This window comes from Pelophylax lessonae (assembly GCF_965119305.1).
Source record: "Pelophylax lessonae genome assembly, chromosome: 4".
NCBI classification, from domain to species: Eukaryota; Metazoa; Chordata; class Amphibia; order Anura; family Ranidae; genus Pelophylax; species Pelophylax lessonae.
The window spans coordinates 430626959-430647923 of record NC_138771.1 but is presented as its reverse complement, the minus strand read 5'-3'; the positions used below and the strand labels follow the sequence as shown (position 1 = coordinate 430647923).

At 37.6% G+C, this 20965-nt stretch overlaps 1 protein-coding gene across 50 annotated transcripts in view; it reads right to left on the bottom strand.

Moving 5' to 3' along the window:
• Positions 1-20965, bottom strand: part of LOC309553369 (protocadherin gamma-C5-like) — a 764755-nt gene that overhangs the window by 33172 nt on the left and 710618 nt on the right. For 2 of the 50 annotated variants that reach the window (XM_082254520.1, XM_082254521.1), the window contains exon 1: positions 15343-17733. The exons of the other annotated variants lie outside the window; for them this stretch is intronic. In XM_082254520.1, the coding sequence (XP_082110646.1) occupies positions 15343-17586 (2244 nt within the window). In that variant the 5' untranslated portion in view covers positions 17587-17733. Of the gene's footprint in view, positions 1-15342; positions 17734-20965 lie in introns of those variants that run through there. 50 annotated transcript variants of the gene reach the window in all.

Sequence of the window (20965 nt, the reverse complement as noted above, 5' to 3'; positions counted from 1 at the left end):
ACCTTATGCACAATCATCAATGTGCTCACTGAAATATTTTTTTAAGAATGTAAACTGTTAAAAATATTATTTTTAAATAATACAAATTATTTGTTTGCAGAAGAATTGCATTGGCAAATTAAGTACATGATTACTAATCCAGCTCTAACTCCCTGCGCTTTGTATTAGGGATGTTTGCCAAAATTCCTGCTTAAGAAACTGGGACTAATTAGGCCCTGACCTTGCCCAAACTTCAGCCAGATGTATAAAAGACATTCAAAGGTGAAAAACTCTTATGTACTGTTGGTTAGGATGTTATATACTAGTGGGTGGAAGCAAGCTTAATAAAAGTTACACTAATTGCTAAACTGCTGCTGACCAAATACTCTGATAGTATTGAAAAAAATGATTCCAGTACCAACAGATACAAGAACAATATATTCCCCTTTCAATATACTGTAAATATCTTTCATTTACCACATTGCAAGAACCTCTGACCAAATATTAACAATATATAAAATTAAATATGTAGTAACATTCACTGAATTATAGCTACACGTCAATTAAAAACCAGTGTGGAATGTTGTAAATTAATAGGATTAATAAAAACCTGCTACTGATACAGTTGGAAAAGAACAGATTTTTCACTTAGTACAAGGGGTACAAGGTACAAGGGGATACAACACAAACCATACAAAGGACTAATTGAAAACTAAATCTTTTTTTTCCATAATAAAGTTCCTACTGTTGCATACTACAGTAGAAAAATCATAAAAATTCCAACAGGCTTAGTAGGGCCCTAACATAATGGCCACAGCAGATATGTAAACTCATGAATTCAACTAGAGGTATTAAAAAATAAATAGAGTCCCTGTGAAACATAACATTTTAATAGAAAAAGTAAAAGTCTCTTCATGTTAAATAATAAAATTTGCTTAAGAATTCTTTATTTATGTCTAAATACTGATGAACAGAATATGGATGATCAAATCCAGTCTGTGTGCAGCTCCTAACATGATGCAGCTTGCAGAACCATAATACATTTATTTCATTGCAGACATATAATTATTTTGAGAAACTAAACCCTGTGTGCCAAATAGTATTCCATAAAACCAATGCTCCAAAGCCACGTCAAGACTACTTAATAAGTAAATTCATTCAAACATCAATCTACAAAGCCATGCCTTTCTAAACTGTTCCTTCTCTGACAGCTATGTGAGTCAGCCAAAGTTCAGGATAATTGCACCAGAACTGTGACATCTTGGAATACATTGCGTAATATCAGCTTGCAGTAAAGAAACACACAGATGTTGTTTTCCTGAATGAGAAGTTGGTACCTAAAAGCGCTTCATGCTAATTCAATAAATACTAAAGAAAATGCCATACACCAGCACAACATTAATTACATACTTACATAGCCAGGTTGAAAAAAGTCCATCTACTTCAACCAATAAAAAAAATAAAAAATAAAAAAAAAAACAACCATACAATTCCATATACACAATCCTATAACCACAGTTGATCCAGATGAAGGCAAACAAAAAAACAAGCAAAGCATGATCCAATTTGCTCCAGCAGGGGAAAAAATGAATTCCTGATCCCCGAGAGGCATTCGGATATTCCCTGCATCAACTTTACCTATAAATGTTAGTACCTATGTATTTTATGTACATTTAGGAAAAAATCCAGGCCTTTTAAATTAAAATGAAAACCTTGCTGTGTTCTCTATTGATTTCTAGTTAGAATCAATCCAAATTATTTTAAATTGGGTCTGTTGACAAAATCTTGCAACTGGTAACTAATTATTAAAATCTCAAACTCATACAAATGGGACCATTTGGTGAGAATTAGACAGAATAGAATACAATTAACAAGTCTGAGCTTGTAAATGACAAAAATAAACCTGGCTTTGGTCCAACATTCTGGGAAATCTCTATGCTCAACTGAGCATTGTTCCTAATTTTCCACAATAAAAGATATGATCACGTAAAATTGCGAGAAAAAAGTCACAACAGGTTCAGGAACACAGCAATTCTGTTGAGAACAGAGCTTGATGTGACTGTAGCCCTGAATATGGCTTGGGCCGGGAACAAGGGAACACTCCAAAAGCAAAGGTAAATATTAGTGCATAAAAAAAAAAAACTGGAAACAGACAAACTGCTCATCTCTTGTTCAAAATGATGATACATTAAGTTAGCTACATTAATTGCTACTAAAAAATGTACTTGCCATTCTACAGACCAGTAGAAAAATGTCTTCGTTCAGTGCCACCTAATTTTCTTGTGCTGGCAATATTTGGACCACCCAAAAATAAGAGGCTACATCTAGATTTTCAATTATGCAACAAGTTCAAGAATCACTTGGTTTCCAATCTAGCAATGCTGGTAAAAGTAAGACAATTCATTTGTGTAACACTGTCTGTAAAACAGGATTTCATTTTTTAAAAATACAAGCTTTACTCATCCTTTACACTCTTTCTGTGAAAATTTGCCCACCCCATATGCTGAATGTCACATTTTTACTGTAATGAGTATAGTGGAACATGCTGGTGCTCTGACACAAACTTGAGAGTACACAGGAAAGAGTGACACCACCTCAGCTGAACTAAAGAGTTGTCACCCTAGGAAAGGAAGTGCCTTTGGATATACCTTGTTGTTAGGATCACTGGAAATGCTTTAATTAGGGCAGAAAGTATAAATAAAAGGTCTGAACATTTTGATATTACAAGAACAAGAGTAAGAACATACTGACATGTTAGGTTTTAGATATACTTCAACTATTTAAGTATTAATGAACACTTATGAGTACCAAAAGTGCATATTAATCACATGTTGTAAATCTCTCTAGTCAATCAATGAGCATTTCCTTTTTTCACTGAAAAAGGAAATGTCCCTGCATCTTTTGGGCACTTCCAGTTGTCTGCTATATCATAGAAAAAAAGTTGTTTTGAATCTTGACCATACTCTGACTTTTTAGAACAGGAAAACCTTGCACAGCCCATTGTTCTTGGTGAGAAAAATGGTGTATATAGCAGCTCTTAATTAAGGCATTCATATATTTTAGATGACAGTCTTCAGACAGCTCAGGACAGAGCTAAACATCCATGGGGCAGCCCCAAAAGCTGCGAAGATCATTCTCAGGGTACAAAGTAACTAGAGAAGTTAGAAAAACGGATTGTTATTGTTTCCCCATAATAAGCTGGCACTGGCATTCCTCTATTGCCAGGAATGTTTGTATGAACAGAGAGTTCCTTCAATGCACAGAAGCTGATTTAAAATGCATTGTGAAATGTTTAGATCGTGCACTGCCATCAAACTATTTATTATGTTTATAACTACAGGTATTTGTATAGTGCCAACAATTTCTGCAGCATTTTACATATATATATTGTACATTCACATTGGTCCCTGTCCTCATGGAGCTTACAATCTAAGGTCCCTAACTCACACTCATACACATGCTAAGGCCAATTTAGACAGAAGCCAATTAACCTACCAGCATGTCTTTGGAGTGTAGGAGGAAACCAAAGTACCCAGAGGAAACCCACGCAGACACAGGGAGAACATGCAAACGTCAGGCAGGTAGTGCCATGGTTGGGATTGGAAGCAACAACCCCAGTGCTGCCATATAGTGTTAACCACTTAGCCACTCTGCTGCCCACTAACATTAAAGTTAGATTCTAGACCCTTGGTAAAACCCACATTGTGATCTACCACTGCTGCTTAACAGTTTACAGTGCACTTTAAGGCTGGTTCACACTGCTGCACAGAGCGGCTCACAGCAGGCGTCTGGTGCGTCCCTGTTCACCGTTTCAACCCGTATCCAATTCGCAATAGGCAATAGCGTGAACCCAGCCTTAAGGAAACAAGTGATGGAAACTGTAGAGTAACAAAGCTTGAAAATATGTAATCAAAACCCACTTATAATTTGGTTTTTGGTGGGTCATGTAAATGTGGGTAGTTTCATCATTGTAATTCAGGCCAACACAGGCTTTGACATAAAATGTAACTGACAAGGGAAAATTGAATCAATACAGTTTAATGATACATGATATAAGACTCAAAGGGCACTGATGACAAGCAAGCATGATCAATATTATTATGTAAGAACTGATATCAGATTTGTGTGTGGACATCAGTAAAAACCAGAGATAAAAGCCAAAGTACAGCATTGGTGTTGTCAATAATGAATACATTAATTTATGTAGAACCAATGCTTTACAAGGAACTAAAAAATAATAACTTGCTCACCTACTCAAGCCTTTAAAAAAGGTTCTACAGCAAGCAAACACATACAGTATGTGGCTAACTGATATCACAGTACACTTTTGTATTGTGGGATGAAACCCAAATATATAGAAAAATTGTTCAAATTCCATGCAGCCATGTGTCACTGGTTAAATGCCAGATTCTATGGCACACCACTCATTATTGAAAAATGTAGTTCTCTAATACTAAATTGCACAGCTTTGTTTGCACCTAACCTGTCCACAGTCTGTATTGTACAGACAGCAACATGTCTGCAGACACCTGTTTAAGTCAGTAGGGTTGACTTTCTAAATTCAAATAGGCTGTTACTTTGCATGAGAATTTCCCCTCAGTCTAGTGAATGTGGTCAAACTTTGCAAACTTCCATTATCAAATCACGTGCTAGCAAAATACAGTTTTTTTTTTCTTTTCTTGCATGTGATTGGGTGTTAATTTAAGGAAAAATCCCATTGCAAAGAGAACAGCCTATTTACCTATAGTCATTAACCTTAGTGTCTTACAAGAAGCCATAAATTACAAATTTGACTGCACTGCTGTCATGCAATCACTAAAGAAATTACAAAATACTGAGAAAAAAAGGCAGCCCCCGCATATGGTATGTGTTATATAGTTTAAAAGTACAGATATCTTTTATTTCTTATAATGATTCTCAAACGCTTTTAGCCTCAACAGGTGAATGTTACAGTTGTCAGATGGCAGGTCTAGACGTGTTGGCTCATTAGTAACTTTGTAAGCACTCAAAAGAGCCTTTAAACTCAGTTACTAATGCATGTCTACATTTCTTATGAATCCAAAAATTTCAAGCTGTAATAAAGAAAATGTTATTCTATGTGCATTTATATAATACAGTAAAAGGATGAACTGGGGCCAAAATAGCGGATAGTTCTTGTAGGTACAAGTTAGATTGTCCATCCACACTTAGCAATGAAAAAAACTGTGAAAAGCTATATTTATTTGGTTAAGCGTATGTTTAAATATAAATGTGTGGAAAGCAATAAAATGAGCCAGGCAAGACTAAACACTGAGCAGTCTCTGCATGTAAAACAAGTGGATAGAAATAGGCAAACCCACTGGAAATGTGCCAGCTTAATTTGTATCTTGTTTAATCTGTGTATGTGGAAACTGACTATTAAGCAAAACGACATAGAATAAGCAAATACCGGAATAAACATAGAACACAAGGTGAATATTAGCATCTTATTGTAGGTTAAGACCTAACTTAATGTGATGTTTATGTATTTAGGGATAAAATTAGAGATGGTAACACATTTCTTGCTTCGTGCTTTCAATAGGACCACCATGCTTTGGGTTTGCTAAGCCTAAATGCAGCAAGACTATAACTACATTATTCCACGCAGCATTTGGGTACTGCATGATGCTTACAATTATGCAAATTAAAAAACAACCCTTGATCCTAATCCCACCAAAAACCTGTTCAAATCTAATTTACCAATTCTAGCTTCCATTTTAAAGATATATCTATTATGCTAAACCCAGTAAAAATCATCATATATTTGACAAAAATATCTGCACAAGAACATAGCTTTCAAATATCTGTGCCGCAAAATGATGAGACATACGATTGCTAAATAATGACAATAACAGTAATACAAAAGGAAGCCCAAGATAGTGAAAAAAAACACAAAATAGCTAACAGCTTGAGTGGGGGTCTTCTTGGCATTCCAAACTGATAGTTATTATTAGCTATTATTACTTATATACATACTGCAGACAAGAACCAAGTGTACTAGCATCTAGTACTGTGGCATCTGTCCCAGTATCTGAAGTGGCATAATTGCCTTCAAAAACAACAGAGATAACAAGAATTGTCCTTGGTCTTTAGACTTGTATCCAAAGCATTTTTAAGCATTATTTATTGAGCATGACATGAGCATATTAGGCATGACACTTCTGCCACTGTGAATCAGGTCAGAAGGGAAGTAACACAGCCTCACTGCAGAAACGAATCATACTCCTGATCTAATATTTTAATAATAAACAGCTAATATTTTTTTACCTGTACATGGATTGTTGATGACGTCACAAAGATGAGATCATCAGCCCCTCTTTCAATCATGTGCAAGGCATTACTTATAGAGAAGTCTATAAAAAAAAAAGCTGTAACCTAAGAGCTGAACCAATCAATTTTGTGTTGGAACCATGCTATCAGTAGCAGCTAGAATCCTGGTGCCCAACCTGTGCTTATTTGTCACTACATCGCTGCGGACAGTAGTCTGTGTTTTCCTTATTTAAGTGCTTCTTCAATAAGGAAATTATTTTGGTTTCTATTAGTTAAATGGCTTGGTTTATTTATTTCACACTATCTTACTTTTTTCTGTGTTATCCACCCCTTTTCACTTTGTATGTTTTCTTCCTTTTGATTTGTACAGAAGCTGTAATAACAGAGATTTCTCGTATTCTATTGTATGTTTTCTTTTTTAACTATAACTGCCTTCAGATATGTGCCCCCAGTTCATAAATGACTTTTAAGCATGTCCCCGATCTCCAACAACGTCTTCAGCAAATTCCATAGCCTTTGAAAATCTTTGTCTATTTCCTGCACCATGTCTACAGTCCCTGGTGGCATACCATTCAATGAACATTATTTGCAGCCCTGTGGTCACATCAGGGGCCACACTTGAGCCCTCCTATATCATAAAGCTACCACTGGCTTGAGGGTTTGAGGACCTGCACTCTTCAATCTCACCTTACCATTGCATTTCAAAAAAACATCCAGTAGAGTTAACCAAAGAAGTATTAGAGGACATTTTATTAAATACATGGCTGTGACACCCAAAACACTACATCTCATATAAGCTTTAATGTGTTTATGTATTTTTAAAGTAATTTTTTTTATCTTTTCAATTCTGCAGCTTTCATTGCAATATTACCTGCCATAAGTTCATTGTTCAGGCACATTTAGTTAAAGGGAGACAGTGCTCTATGTCAGGGATTCCCAAACTACCGCCCTCCAGTTGTTCAGGAACTACAATTTCCATCATGCCTAGACATGTATGTGAATGTCAGAGTTTTACAATGCCTCATGGGATGTGTAGTTCCTCAAAAGCTGCAGGGCCGCAGTTTGGGAATCCCTGCTCTATGTCTTCAAATGATGCTCCTGCATTGTCACCCCCTTAAACAGTAGCTGCATAAAAGCTGCAGGACTTAAGCAGTACTGAGATGCAGCAAAGGATGAAAAAGGTAAAAAAAAATGCTTAAATTTAAAAAATAAACTAAAAACTAAAAAAAAAAAAAAAAAAAAAGGTTATGGTTTATCATACACAATGCTTTAGCAAACTTAATGCCATTTGTTTAGGGTTTATTTTTGCTTTAATAAGTCTTTCACTAATGTAAGCAGCACCCCTAGCATCTTACATAAAAAAAGTGCATGCCTTAATTTTGTTTCTTGACAATTATTTGGGCACAAAACTATGCAACCCACAATGTACTGTGATCAGATGACAATGTGGCTGAAATGCTCCAGACTAATTTCTAGATTAGCTCAGAATAGCTGTTCATTAAGAACATGTACACTGGGGAATTTTACAGACAATATGGAGATTATTGTGGGTATTTACAGCACTGCACCTGTGCTAATTCAGTTTGGGTTACCAAGCTCAGGATGTCAGAGAGCAATAAAATGTAGGACATAAACTCTATCAGACCATTGCAAAACCAAGAACAAATTGCAAAGTGTGGTAAACCACGGCAAGTAATGAGATTTTACCTTCAGCTTTTTTATATCAGCCACAGCAAAGACTAGCTGACTGCTTTGTGCGATATTGATCCTATATACATGTACAGCATTTCTGCTGAGTTCTACACATTTGAAATACATAAATTCAGACGTCAATTGTACTGATTAAAAAAAAAATATGGATGTCTTTCATGGTAAATGATTTAAAATTCTATTCAGCCAGCCTTGTTACTTGGGTACCACTGCCAAGCATCATGCCCTGGACCCCCGCACAGATGCTGCTGCTAAGCAATAAAGCTTTGTCCATGACCCACACCACCTTATGACTAAACAATAATGAAGCAGCAGCTTATTAATGAGGTCATCAACGGGCTCCCTCCTCTATAAGCATGTTCACAGAGTTAGAATGAGGCCCATAAGGAACATGCATTGAGCCTTTTGACTATGCTGATGTGTTGCCTGCTACTGTAAAGTGTGTTAGGGTGCCATTCAAAGTTAATGGCACTGCAACACACCACGCCATGCATTACTGCAACAAATACGTTGGAATTGGCTCTGAAAATACTATATAAAGTACTACAGACCTTATGAGCTCAGCATTCTGACCCTCTATCTCCTAGATTCCTGCTCTGCATGTTTATAGCAAGATGATTTTATTACAGAATTTAGATACTTATACTAGTTCACAGTGGTTGATTTACTAAAGGAGTAAGGAATGGTCACTGAATGCAAGTACTCAAAGCTTAGTGAATAAGGTGACAATGTTTACACATCAATCATTCAATCATGTACAAGAAAAAATTCTGTGTGTTTTTTACTTTATTTCATTGCACACAACTGAATATTCAAAGCGAACACAGCTTTAGCATGTTTACTAAGATAAGTGACCCATGTCTACTGCTTTAATAGATCCACCCTATAGACTTTCAATGTAAGGAGGACTAGTACAATGTAACAATATGTAGCAATGCAAATTGTGCTTAAAGCAGCTCTTCAGTAATTTTTTTCATCTGTCCTTCTATTTAATCCTCTACCCTTGTTGTTTTAACTTTGGATAGTAAAACATTTTTTTTTCTGGCAGTAATTACCTTATACAGCCCATTTCCTCTTTCTTGTCTGGTAATAAACCTAGACTAGGGACATCATGCACAGCTCTCACCTTCATGAGAGTTGGCCAGCAAGGGGGGGCAGAAGAGCGGAGAAGGGATAAATCATAGAAGAACCAAAGAGAGCTGCAGAGCTGGAGGGGGCTGGATGAGGGTGGAGATAACAGCAGACTGCAGAGATCCATGAGTTATCATCGAGAGAGGAGAAATGTGCAGGCAAGTAGTGGTGAGAGTGTGTCTGTCTGTATATATGTGTGTGTGTCTAGATGTCTGTATATATATATATATATATATATACATATATATATATATGTATGTGTATGTGTGTCTGTGTAAATCCAGGAAGAGAACAGGCAGCAGCTTCAGCTGCCCACAGTTAATATGGCTACAGCCAGACTTAGTGGAGGGAGATTTCTGCAGCATATTTGGCAAGTACAGAATCACAGTATATATAAAATAATATGCAAAGTGGTTGGAGGGAAGCTTCAGAATGGCAAAGATGTTTTTATTACAAATTATGTGAGCAGACTGCAGTTTCTCTTTAAGTATGTCCCTCTGTATGGAAATAATTGCAAACTATTCCTAGAAACTATTTTTTTTTAAAAAGATAAATATGTATTGATAAGATTATTTACATGAACTTGACCTTTTTGGTGCGGTGCAATACATGAACCCTGCGAATCCACTGCAGGTTCCCGCATCGCACCCGACTTGCAGACAGTTCACACTGCCATATGTGGACCACTGTCAATACAAAGTTAATGACACCCCCAGATCATTTCGCATATCATAGTGCGAACTGTAAATTCAGACATTAATTGAATCACATAGGTGTGAACACCCATGCCATTTGATTCTGGTGTGGACCATAAAAAAGGGTCCTGCACGAGTTTGGTCTGAATACGATGCGAATCCAGCCACACAATCTGTATGGTTGAATTTGCATCGCACAGAGATTGCATGTGATTTGCACAGCAGTGTGGTGCAAATCACATGCGATATCTGACATTGCTACAGTGTGAGCCGGAAGTAAACCCATCCATTTAACAGTGTAAAAAAAACAGTTACGTGCCGGAAATGTAAAACTCTGATTGGTTGTGCTCTTAACCAAACTGTCAAACCATCCAGTGGCTGGCTTATTAACTGATCACATGTGCAACTTAATGGCAGTTGTAGATTAAACAGAGGCCAAGATGACAGCTTTCTTGGCTGAAACGATAGGAGGGTTTACTTCAACTTTAAGCTGACCTTATACTGGCAGATTTTCTCATGTGAACATTGTTATGAAAATTCCTAGTACCTTTGATGACTTGACCAATGTTGTTCAGAGTATTTTAAAATTTTGTTTGTTTTTTGTATTCAATTCTGGTTCCAGAAAATTATTCCATCCTAATCCCTTCAATATTCACAACACTGTGGTCGAAAATGAACGTCGACAGGAAAATAGAAATAAACCGCTTAGAAAATCAAATAAACGTTCTTAAAACAAAAAACTTTTAAAGAAATTCTACTAGTGCGTGACCAGCTTTACATTTTAATGTTTTTATGATGATTGCTCAACAAGATTAAATAGTAGTTGGTATACCTGCTTAGGGTATAGATTTAAGTGTATTTTAATGACCAAAGTAAATTAGGCAAGTGTTGGCTTTAAACTTTCCAAATGGCTGCACTATAGTTAAACTTTCACCACTTCTAAAGCAAACATTTTTTTTGGCTTTCATGGAACAAAGGTTACTGTTTGCATGTTATACACTGCTTGTTCAGTTGTTCAGAGTAGCACACATTCTTTATATTGTATAACAATCAATTCAACACATGGATACCCTATTGGCAGTTATCTAACTTAATAAAGGGTATTATTGGAAGAACAACATTGACTGACAGATGTCATATGATCTGCCAATGTTTGTCCTCATGACAAAACTGCTAAAGGCCTGTACACATGATCATAAAATCGTACAACAAATAATGCTTTCAAAGCAATCGTACGATAATCTGATCGTTAGTACACAGCTTTCGAGAGCCAATCAGGACAGTTCATCCGATACTATCTGAAGGGGCAAAAACTAAAATTTTTCTCATCTGTTACCAGATTCTACGATTTTCGTTTAATCAGTACAGTTTTTTTCCGAAAATACAATACAAATGCAATACAACACATTACATCACTTCCAATGTTTTATTCTGTCGTAAACGATTTTAACGGAACTTTAGTAATCTCTTAATTTTCGATATGAGATTAGCATGCAAAAAAAAAACACACACACACACACACACACACACACACTCTTAGAAATATAAATACATGTGTAAAAAATGTTAAAATATATTAAAACATTGAAGGTGTCAGTAGAGCAGAGTTTGGTGTCAGTAGGACAGTGGATGGTGTCAATAGTTTTTTATTTTTATTATTTTATTTTTGTATTATTTTGTACAATTTTATTTTTATATTCTTTTTATGGTTTTAATTTTTTTATATTTTATTTTTTGGAGCCCTACTGGGGGGCTTTGGTGAAGTATCAGCAAAGAAAATCTGCACTGCACGGGGTGATTAGAGTGTGCCCAGACACACCGGCACACCCATTGTGCACAGAGTGGCACCTTACCTCCTTTTCTGGAGTCTCTGGCCAATGCTGTCTACTCCTCCTCTCATGGTTGTGAAAGCTGTGTGCTATGGGGTTAAACATGTGGGTGTGCTCTCAAACTGGGCAGTGTGTGTCCATAGAAACACAAAGGGAAGCTCTGCCACACCCCTGCTTTCTCTCACATGATTTGAAGGTTCCTACTGCTACTTGTGTGTCCAGTGTGAAGAGGAAGAGAGGAGAGCAGGGGATGCAGTCAGGCACAGCACTGGATCGATAGAGGACCCAGGCAGGTGTTTATGGACAGGGAGAGAGGAAATTAGTATTGGTACGTTTTTACCTTAAACAGTATTAAACCCAACAACAAGCATTTACTATATTGCAGCTCTCCGCTCCCCCCCCCCCCATTTACCCCCCTTAATGACCAGGCCATTTTTTGCGAAGCATTAATTTAACTGACAAGTTTGTGGTTGTACGACACTGTACCCAAACAACATTGATGTCCTTTTCTTCCTACAAATAGAGCTTTCTTTTGGTGGTATTTGATCACCTCTGTGGTTTTAATTTTTTGCGCTATAAACAAAAAAAGAGCGACAATTTTGAAAAAAAAAATATTTATACCTTCTGCTATAAAACACATCCAATAAAAAAATGTTTAGGCCAATTTGTATTCTGCTACATGTTTTTGTTAAAGAAAAATCCCAATAAACGTATATTGAGCAAAAGTTATCATGTGCAAACTATGGGATATTTTATGGCATTTTTATTTATTTATTTTTACTAGTAATGGCCACGTTTAAGGATTTTTAGCGGGACTGCAACATTGTGGCAGACAAATCGGACACCTAATTGACATTTTTTTGGGGACCAGGGACATTATTAAAGTGATCAGTACTAAAAATATACACTGTTACTGTACTAATGACACTGGCAGAGAAGGGGTTACCATCAGGGACAATCAAAGGGTTAAGTGTGTCCCTAGGGAGTGCTTGCTAACTGTGTGGGGGGTGGTCTGACTGGGGAAAGACAGAGATCCGTGTTCCTGTTTAGCAGGACCACAAGATCTCTATCCTTTCCCCTGACAGAATGGCGATCTGCCTTGTTTACATAGGCAGACCGCCGTTCTGCCTCTCTCAGGAACGATCAGGGGGGTCACGACAGATGCGTGCGCCCCAGACCAGGAAGAAGAAACAATGTACAGGTATGTTGCTTCACGCAGCTGTGCTGTCCTGCCACAGTAAATGTGTGTTGGGCAGTCCAAAAGCAGTTAAAGTGTTACTAAACCCACAACAGTAAAATCAATCTGTGTATGCAGTAAAGCATTCTTGTTATGCTTACTGTGGAACCCAAGGGTTAACCCTCTGCATTGTGTAAGACTGTTTGTGTCTGTCTTTTCTGATCCTCCCCTGCTTCCATTGTCCCCAAACCATATCCTGATAGTACAGAGCCTTGGGGGAGGGGAAAACTGCACATGTTCAGTTTTGTGTGTATTAATAGAGTTTTGTTTTTTCTTGGGAGAGTGCATGTAATCAGCAAAGGCCAATCAGCACTATCCAGACAGAGGGTCAGGGGTCCTGCAGCCTCATAAGACAGTCAGGGGAGAATGAAACTCCTCCTACAAGCTTTAAACAGTGCTCTGCTGGACATTGATAAAAGTCACAACACTACTATATACTGCTGATGAGAAAAGGTATTTAGCAGTTTATATTTACTAAAACTATTGCATTTCCATGTTCTGTGTACTGTGGGAGACCAGATATAGTGAATGCAGGGTCCTGGATTTAGTAACACTTTAAGCACCATAAAATCCAAGTATAAATCAGACTGTTGAGAGTTGCGCACGCCCTGTGCGCATGCCTATGGTGATGAGTGATCCAAAATTTAGCAATTGCCACTGGAACAGAAATAAAAGGGAACATTTACCATCAAGACTCTTGTCTCTTGGACTCTTCTGGTTACAACTATCTAAGAGGGAATCCCACGTTTTTTAGAGATTACTTCTTGCTGAATCTTCCCAATGAACTGGCAGGGCTTTAACCCTTCCTTATTCTATTCAACAATTAATAAAAAGGTTTTGGTTATACAAGCACTTTAACCATTTTAGCAGATGTCTGTCAGTCCGTCCGTCCGTCCGTCGTCCGTCCGTCCATCCATCCATCTATCTATCTATCTATCTATCTATCTATCTATCTATCTATCTATCTATCTATCTATCTATCTATCTATCTATCTATCTATCTATCTATCTATCTATCTATCTATCTATCTATCTATCTATCTATCTATCTATCTATCTATCTATCTATCTATCTATCTATCTATCTATCTATCTATCTATCTATCTATCTATCTATCATAGTCCTCTTCCCATTTATCCATCCACACATGTATATGAAAGTTTAAGTATGTATTTAAAGTGGACATTGATATTAAAAATAACCCTAGAAAAACTTTGCAATGCTCTGTGTCACCATAGGGTTACTTTCTGTATCTATGGTCCTGGTAAGCCTTGTGCTTCAGTTCGCACACATACATATGTATACAACCTCCTCTCCTGAGGCTACTGCAGATTAACATTGTTCATTATGTGCCCCCCTGCGGAGTAAACCTCTGAAGCTAGGAAGTGTTCAGGAAGTTGTCTGTTACTTTCACTGACGCCACAAAAAGTAAGCTATTTACTGCTTGTATATATTGCTGGCACCTTTAGTATATGGACATATTCAAGACAGTTTTCTGCAGTAAAGGACTGCATTAAATAAAATACAAAGTAGGCAGACACAAATGACAAATCAACTAAGCTGACAAGAATTTGCCATTTTGTTCTTTTTGCATTAGACACGCCATGTGGAAACACTGATGCTTAGCATGAGTCAGCCATTATAATTAATTGCTATGCAAGGAACATTCAATATTTTTTTCTTTTATACAGGGTCTCACTTACAAAAACTGGGCTGACTGTACTGCATCTGTTTAGGAACCTGAAGACGAATCCCTTCCACTGCATCCAAATAGCCTCCATTCACACCTAAAGCGTACTGGAATTGCACGATTCTGACAAAATCGCGGCAAAACACGGGACACATTTGCAATGTCATTATTTCTTAATGGCCCCCTCAAATGCTGTGCGATTTTATTCTGGTTGTCGTACGACAAAGTGTGCTAAAATCGTGGCAAAAACGCAATGCCAAAATTCTGTACCAAAATTTGGTACATAAGCTTCTTTGCCACATATTTGGAGCGGAGGAAGGCTCATTCAAATGAATGGTGCCGCTCCAAAAAAACATACAAAAAAGCTCAGCTCAAGAAAACGTGGTGCAGCAGGTGTCACTGCAGTACGGTTAGTTAAGAATGGAGCCAAGATCGCAAGGTGTACAAAAGATATGACTGCTGAAAAATCATTTATGGGATTGATCAGTTTATAAACACCTCCTAAACCTCCTACCTCAGAACAGTGACTGGATGGGAAAAATTCATCCTTCACTCAAGACTGTTTGGCAAGTGGGTGTTCATACTAGTGGCATAGTTTACAAAGACATACAGTAATCATCGTCCAAGCCACCTGAAATTAAATGGGCAAAGCAATTACCATGTTAATACTATGGGCAATGGAGAGAGAGCATGTTGAAGGGATATAGTTGCAATATTAGCAATTAGATGGCACAATTCAATGAACTATACCTAGCACATTGTAGAAAAATATGATGTCTCACCTGCCCAGGCCCCCTTAGAGTGGCGGATAAAACCTCGTTTTCACTGAACATGCTTTTCAGTTGAGGAAAATTTAAAGGCCTCATGAAGTTGAAATCATTTTTATCTGACATTGTGGAATAGCAGGATTTGTAACACTGACCCTTGGGATCTGTTGGTGCCATCCTAACTTCCATATACTTCAAAGTACCATCTGAATTCAAATGTAGAGTTGGTTGATACTGTCCTGTGTAGTGATTTGGCTCAGAATCATCCTTGCAACACCATGCTGAACCACCGCTATCTTTTTTCAGACATTTTATTAGCAATATTGTGAAGGTAATAAACGATACTGCACTTATTGCCACCAAAGAAATAATTAAATACATTGTTATTTCAGAACTGTTTGTTGAACTTGGAAACAAATCCTGGGACTTCATATTTTCTTGGACTGTTGTATCTTCCAATGTAATGATGATTGTCACGGTAGCAGACAAGGGAGGTTCTCCATGATCACTAACTGAAATAACTAAACTTTGTTCTTGGTTTTCATTTTCCTGAAAACTTCGGGTAGTCCTAATTTCTCCCGTTTGGGAAGATATAGAAAATAAAGATGAGTCAGTGGCATTGACAAAGTTATATACTAACCATGCATTATGACCAGAATCAAGGTCCACTGCATTTATTTTAGTGACAAAGTATCCACCTGGGGCTGACCTTGGTATCTTCTGCTGGGCAGGGAACTCACCAGAATGCTCAGGGTAGAAAATTGATGGAGAATTGTCATTAGCATCCAAAATGAAGATAAACACAGTTGTATTGGAAAACTGTTTAGGAGATCCAGAATCTTCAACTTTCACTGGGATTTGTAAAACCTGGACCTGTTCAAAATCAAAGGAACGCTGTGCATAAATATTTCCAGTTTTTGGATTAATATATACAAAAGATGATATTGTGGAACCTCCAACTTGGCCATCAGTAATTGAATAAACTAAGCTTGAATTCTCTCCTTCATCTGGATCTGTTGCCAAAACCTCTACAAGTAACTGCCCAGGCTTGTTGTTTTCTTGTACGGTGGCACTGTAAGTAACTTGGGAAAAGGTGGGCTGGTTGTCATTGACATCTGAGATTTTTAAAGTGATTGTTTTGTGCGTCCTTAGAGGAGGAGACCCCATGTCACTTGCAACCAGGTCAATGACATACTGGGACATTGTTTCCCTATCCAAGGCACCATCTGTAATTAATGAATAGTGATCATCTGAAGATTTGAATTTAAATGGTAAATTAGAGGGCAGTTCCAGTTTTACCTCTCCATTTGGACCCAAATCTTTGTCATTTACTCTGAAGAGCCCAACAACTGTTCCAATTGCTGTATCTTCAGGAACATCTGTCATTAAAGAAGTTAGCACTATCTCCGGTGCGTTATCATTGACATCATCAACTTCCACATGAATAATACAGCTCCCCTCCATTTCTGGCACACCTTTGTCTTTTGCTCGGATGGATAACTCAAATGACCTTGACTCCTCATGATCAACTGGTCCAATAACAGAAATAACCCCTGTGCTTGGATTTAAGGCAAATATTCTTTTAATGGAATCTGGTGTGTGATCATCAAAAGAATATTCAATTTCACCGTTGGCACCTTCATCTAAATCGGTGGCATTAAGTTTTAAAAGTATAGTGTTAACAGCAGTGTTTTCCCGTAAATTAATTTTATAGGATCCCTTTTCAAAGGTAGGTGGATTGTCATTTAAATCCATGACAATTACATTTATTTGCGTAGTTCCAGACCTTGGAGGAGTGCCTCCATCTACAGCTGTAAGGATAAGGTGATGTCTGTCAGCTTCTTCCCTGTCCAAAACTTTTTCTAACACTAGCTCCGGAATGACAGTTCCATCTTTGCGGTTCTTTACAGACAGCGAGAAAAAAGGACTTGGTTCGAGTTTATATTGTTTAATTCCATTGGTCCCCACATCCAGATCGTGTGCACTTTCCAAAGTAAACCTAGCTCCAGGACTTGCTATCAATTCTGTAATCTTTATAGTTCTTTCATTGTTTGAAAACATGGGAGAGTTGTCATTTATATCCAGAATCTCTACCATGACACGGTGTAGCTGTAGAGGGTTTTCTATAACTACTTCAACGGGTAACACACAGCTTGTGCTAGAGCCACATAGGCTCTCCCTGTCTATCTTTTCATTCACTACCAAAGCTCCATTTTCCCAGTTCACAGCAAAATATTTTCTGCTTCCCTCTGATCCCATCCTAAGCTTGCGTTTCGAGAGATCAGATATTTTCAGCCCCAGATCTTGTGCAACATTTCCCACCACTGTCCCTGGCTCAGACTCCTCCACGACTGAATAACGAAGCTGCCCAGAGACCCAGCCCCAGCTACAAAGGAAAAAGAAGCACTTTACTTGCCATTTCCAAGTCTCTGCTGAGTTTTGAATGTCCATAACTTAAACCTTCCCTCCAAGCAGTGTGACTGCTGTCTCCGAATCCACATGTAAATCCTAGGAATTAAGTGCATCCATAGTGCACAAAGAGACCTTCATATAGTAGCACATTTGTATCCAACTTGTTAAATACATCCACAGAACTCTTATCAGAGCAGCAGCCTTCCTTTCTCTGTTGCTGGAGGAACGCTTCACAAAACCAGGGGGGGAGAGAAAGGATGACAGCAGAGGCTCTGTTGTGTGTTGTGTGCAGCGCAGAAGGATCAGATGTCATCTCTGCCCTCTACTGGTCACTGTTGTTAATTTAATAACTGCAATCTAGAATAATACAGTGCTATATTTACAATCACAACTAAAAGAAACATTCCAATTTGTGCATTTTGGGAACTCTTTCATTTTCTATGATTTGTCCAAGATGACTTCACTAGATGCGTCGGGATGCAACCCTATCACCATTGTTTTGATTCATGTTTTTTGCTACATGTTGTCACATTGGTAATTTTTTTTTGTATTCCCACCTCATTTCAATTTACTAACTTCATGGTTGTCAACAACACCATTTTTATAATTATTTGCACCTTGTTGCATAATAAATAAATCTACACTTTGGTTAATACCCTATTGTGTTATTTTTTCATCTCCATAAGGCTCTCTTTTTTCTGTGTCCTATACAGCAACGTTTTTTGTGACTTTACTAGATGACTAGAATGACTTGTTTGAAACAATTTCATCTCACAATTACAATAAAACTGAAGTCACAACTAAGCAATAGATAATAATAATTACTACATGAAAATGTGGATTAGCGGTAATCGCTGTAAAACAATGTATTTCAGTGTTAATATTTGTGCATTTGTGAGTGCATACACATTTACACACACCAGTAAACACAATATTAAAGGGATAATTTTCAACATGTATAATGTAGATTTGAAGTCAGGTAAGCAGAGAGCAAGCTATATCATAAATTAATATCTACTTTCTTTTTTTTTATAACACTGGCGTGCTCTTAATTCGACATTTCCACAACTAAGAAAGCATTTCATCAAATTACAGTACATTCGGAAGTACCAAATGCAGTTCCCTTTGCAACATAGAAGAATTTTATATAACAAGAATTGCTTACACAAAAACAAGATTTACACAGGTACTCCATAAACCCACATTTAAAATCTTAATTTGTTATTTAATCTTTAATAAAAAAAATAATTACAAATCCATGCCATATGTAAAATCCTCTTGTACATAAAAAGTACTTATACTATAACATTATCCTATATCCTATCCTCCAATAACCTTTATACAATCATCACATTTGCCTTTGTTGTCATCTGAATTTGAGGGTCACCGTTGGGGGATATATCTCCACGCATTTCTTAGAGTCTGCTTCATCAGGAGTAGCAAAAGAAGACAAGTCGAAAATGTGGGAAATCCACGCTAGGAAAATGAGAATTGAATGCTGGCTGCAGCCTACCTCCTATATATAATCCAATATGGATATATTGTGAAGTGTAAATAAGGGGGAGGTAATCTGCCCAATATATCTAAACTCCAACCAAATATAATATATTTTTGGGATGCTTTGGTTGGAGTTTAGATATACTGGGCAGCGCCGTATTACCTCCCCAAGAAGACAGGTATTAGGATGGCATAGTCCAGTAGTTAAATGTGGAAAAAAATTCCCTCATGCTGTATGTCCAAAGATCCAGAGAGGGAGACTGCAGATTGTACCCCTGGATAATGGCTGGTATTAGACCCAGAAAGGACAAATCAGTATAATATCCTATATTGCCCTTCTTGCCAAGGTCATAACACTGATATTTTTATATTTATATAGACTTTTATGATCTTGGATGATTAAAAGGAGATCTGACAGATTGCAATCTTTTGACTTGCATTGGAAGGACGAGGTAACTGCTGGATGGACACCGGATATTGTCCTATGACTTTTTCCTTTTTCTTGAGATTGAATGAATGTCACTATGTGCATACAAAAATATCAGAATGTTATGACCTCAGTAAGACAGATTATACTGGATATTCTACTAATTGGGGGCTAACAAAACTGGTACTTTCTGGGTCTAACACTGGTCATTATATTAGGGTAATAGGGTAATCGTTGCAGTCTGTCTCCCTGGGACTTTGAAGATATGACATGAGGGAATGTGATAACAGATTTTTTTATATATTGTGCTACTGTAATATGCTATTATAGCACTCCTCTCTTTTTGCTCCTTCTGATTAATGACGCCATTGGTCTAAAATACACATATAGCAATATCTCCCCCCCCCAACAATGACCCTCAAATTCAGAGTGTGGATGACAACAAGGTTAGATATGATGATTGTATAATGGGTATTGGACAAATGGGGGGGGGGTAGCATGGAGGCAGATAGTACAAAATATATAGCATTTTCTTTTTACAAGAGGATTTGGCATATGAAGTTTGTAGAGCACATGTAAAGATCGTGTTTCTGTGTTTGAAATCCCTGTTTTATTTATATTGGGATGAATGTGCAGAATAACAGTAGGAAATAATCCAACCACACAAATTTATTCTATTTACTGTCATTCATAAACACGTATTTAAAAAAGTACAGAACTAAACTTTCAGCTGGATGATATTGGTTAGAATATGAATACATTTATAAACATTGCACACCATTTTATGAAACTAGTCTACCATCATTGGATCTTTTCACTGGGGGTAAAGGAGTTTAATATTAACCATTTGCCAACCTCCAGCAGTACATATACTGCTGCAGGTCGACTCTGTCCCGTGAAACAACGTAACTGTATATCCCTATATATATACCTCCGGCGGCGCGCGTGGCCCCTTTTTCCACAGGGGAAGCTGATCTGTGGGTCCAGCGGCAGCGATTGCCACCGGGCACCCATGATCGCTCCCCGTGGAGACAGAACGGTGGTAAACACGGCAGACTGCTGTTCTGTCAGCAATGAACACAGAGCTCCTGTGTTCCTCCTATTTAGAAACACAGGTCCCTCTGTTCATTCCATAAGTACATCCCCCACACAGTTAGAAAGCACCCTCTAGGGACACATTTAACACTTTGATCGCCCCTGGTGTTAACCCATCTCTGCCACTGTCATTAGTACAGTAACAGTGCATATTTTCAGCACTGATTACTGTAGTAATGTCACTGGTCCCCCCAAAAGTGTCAAAAA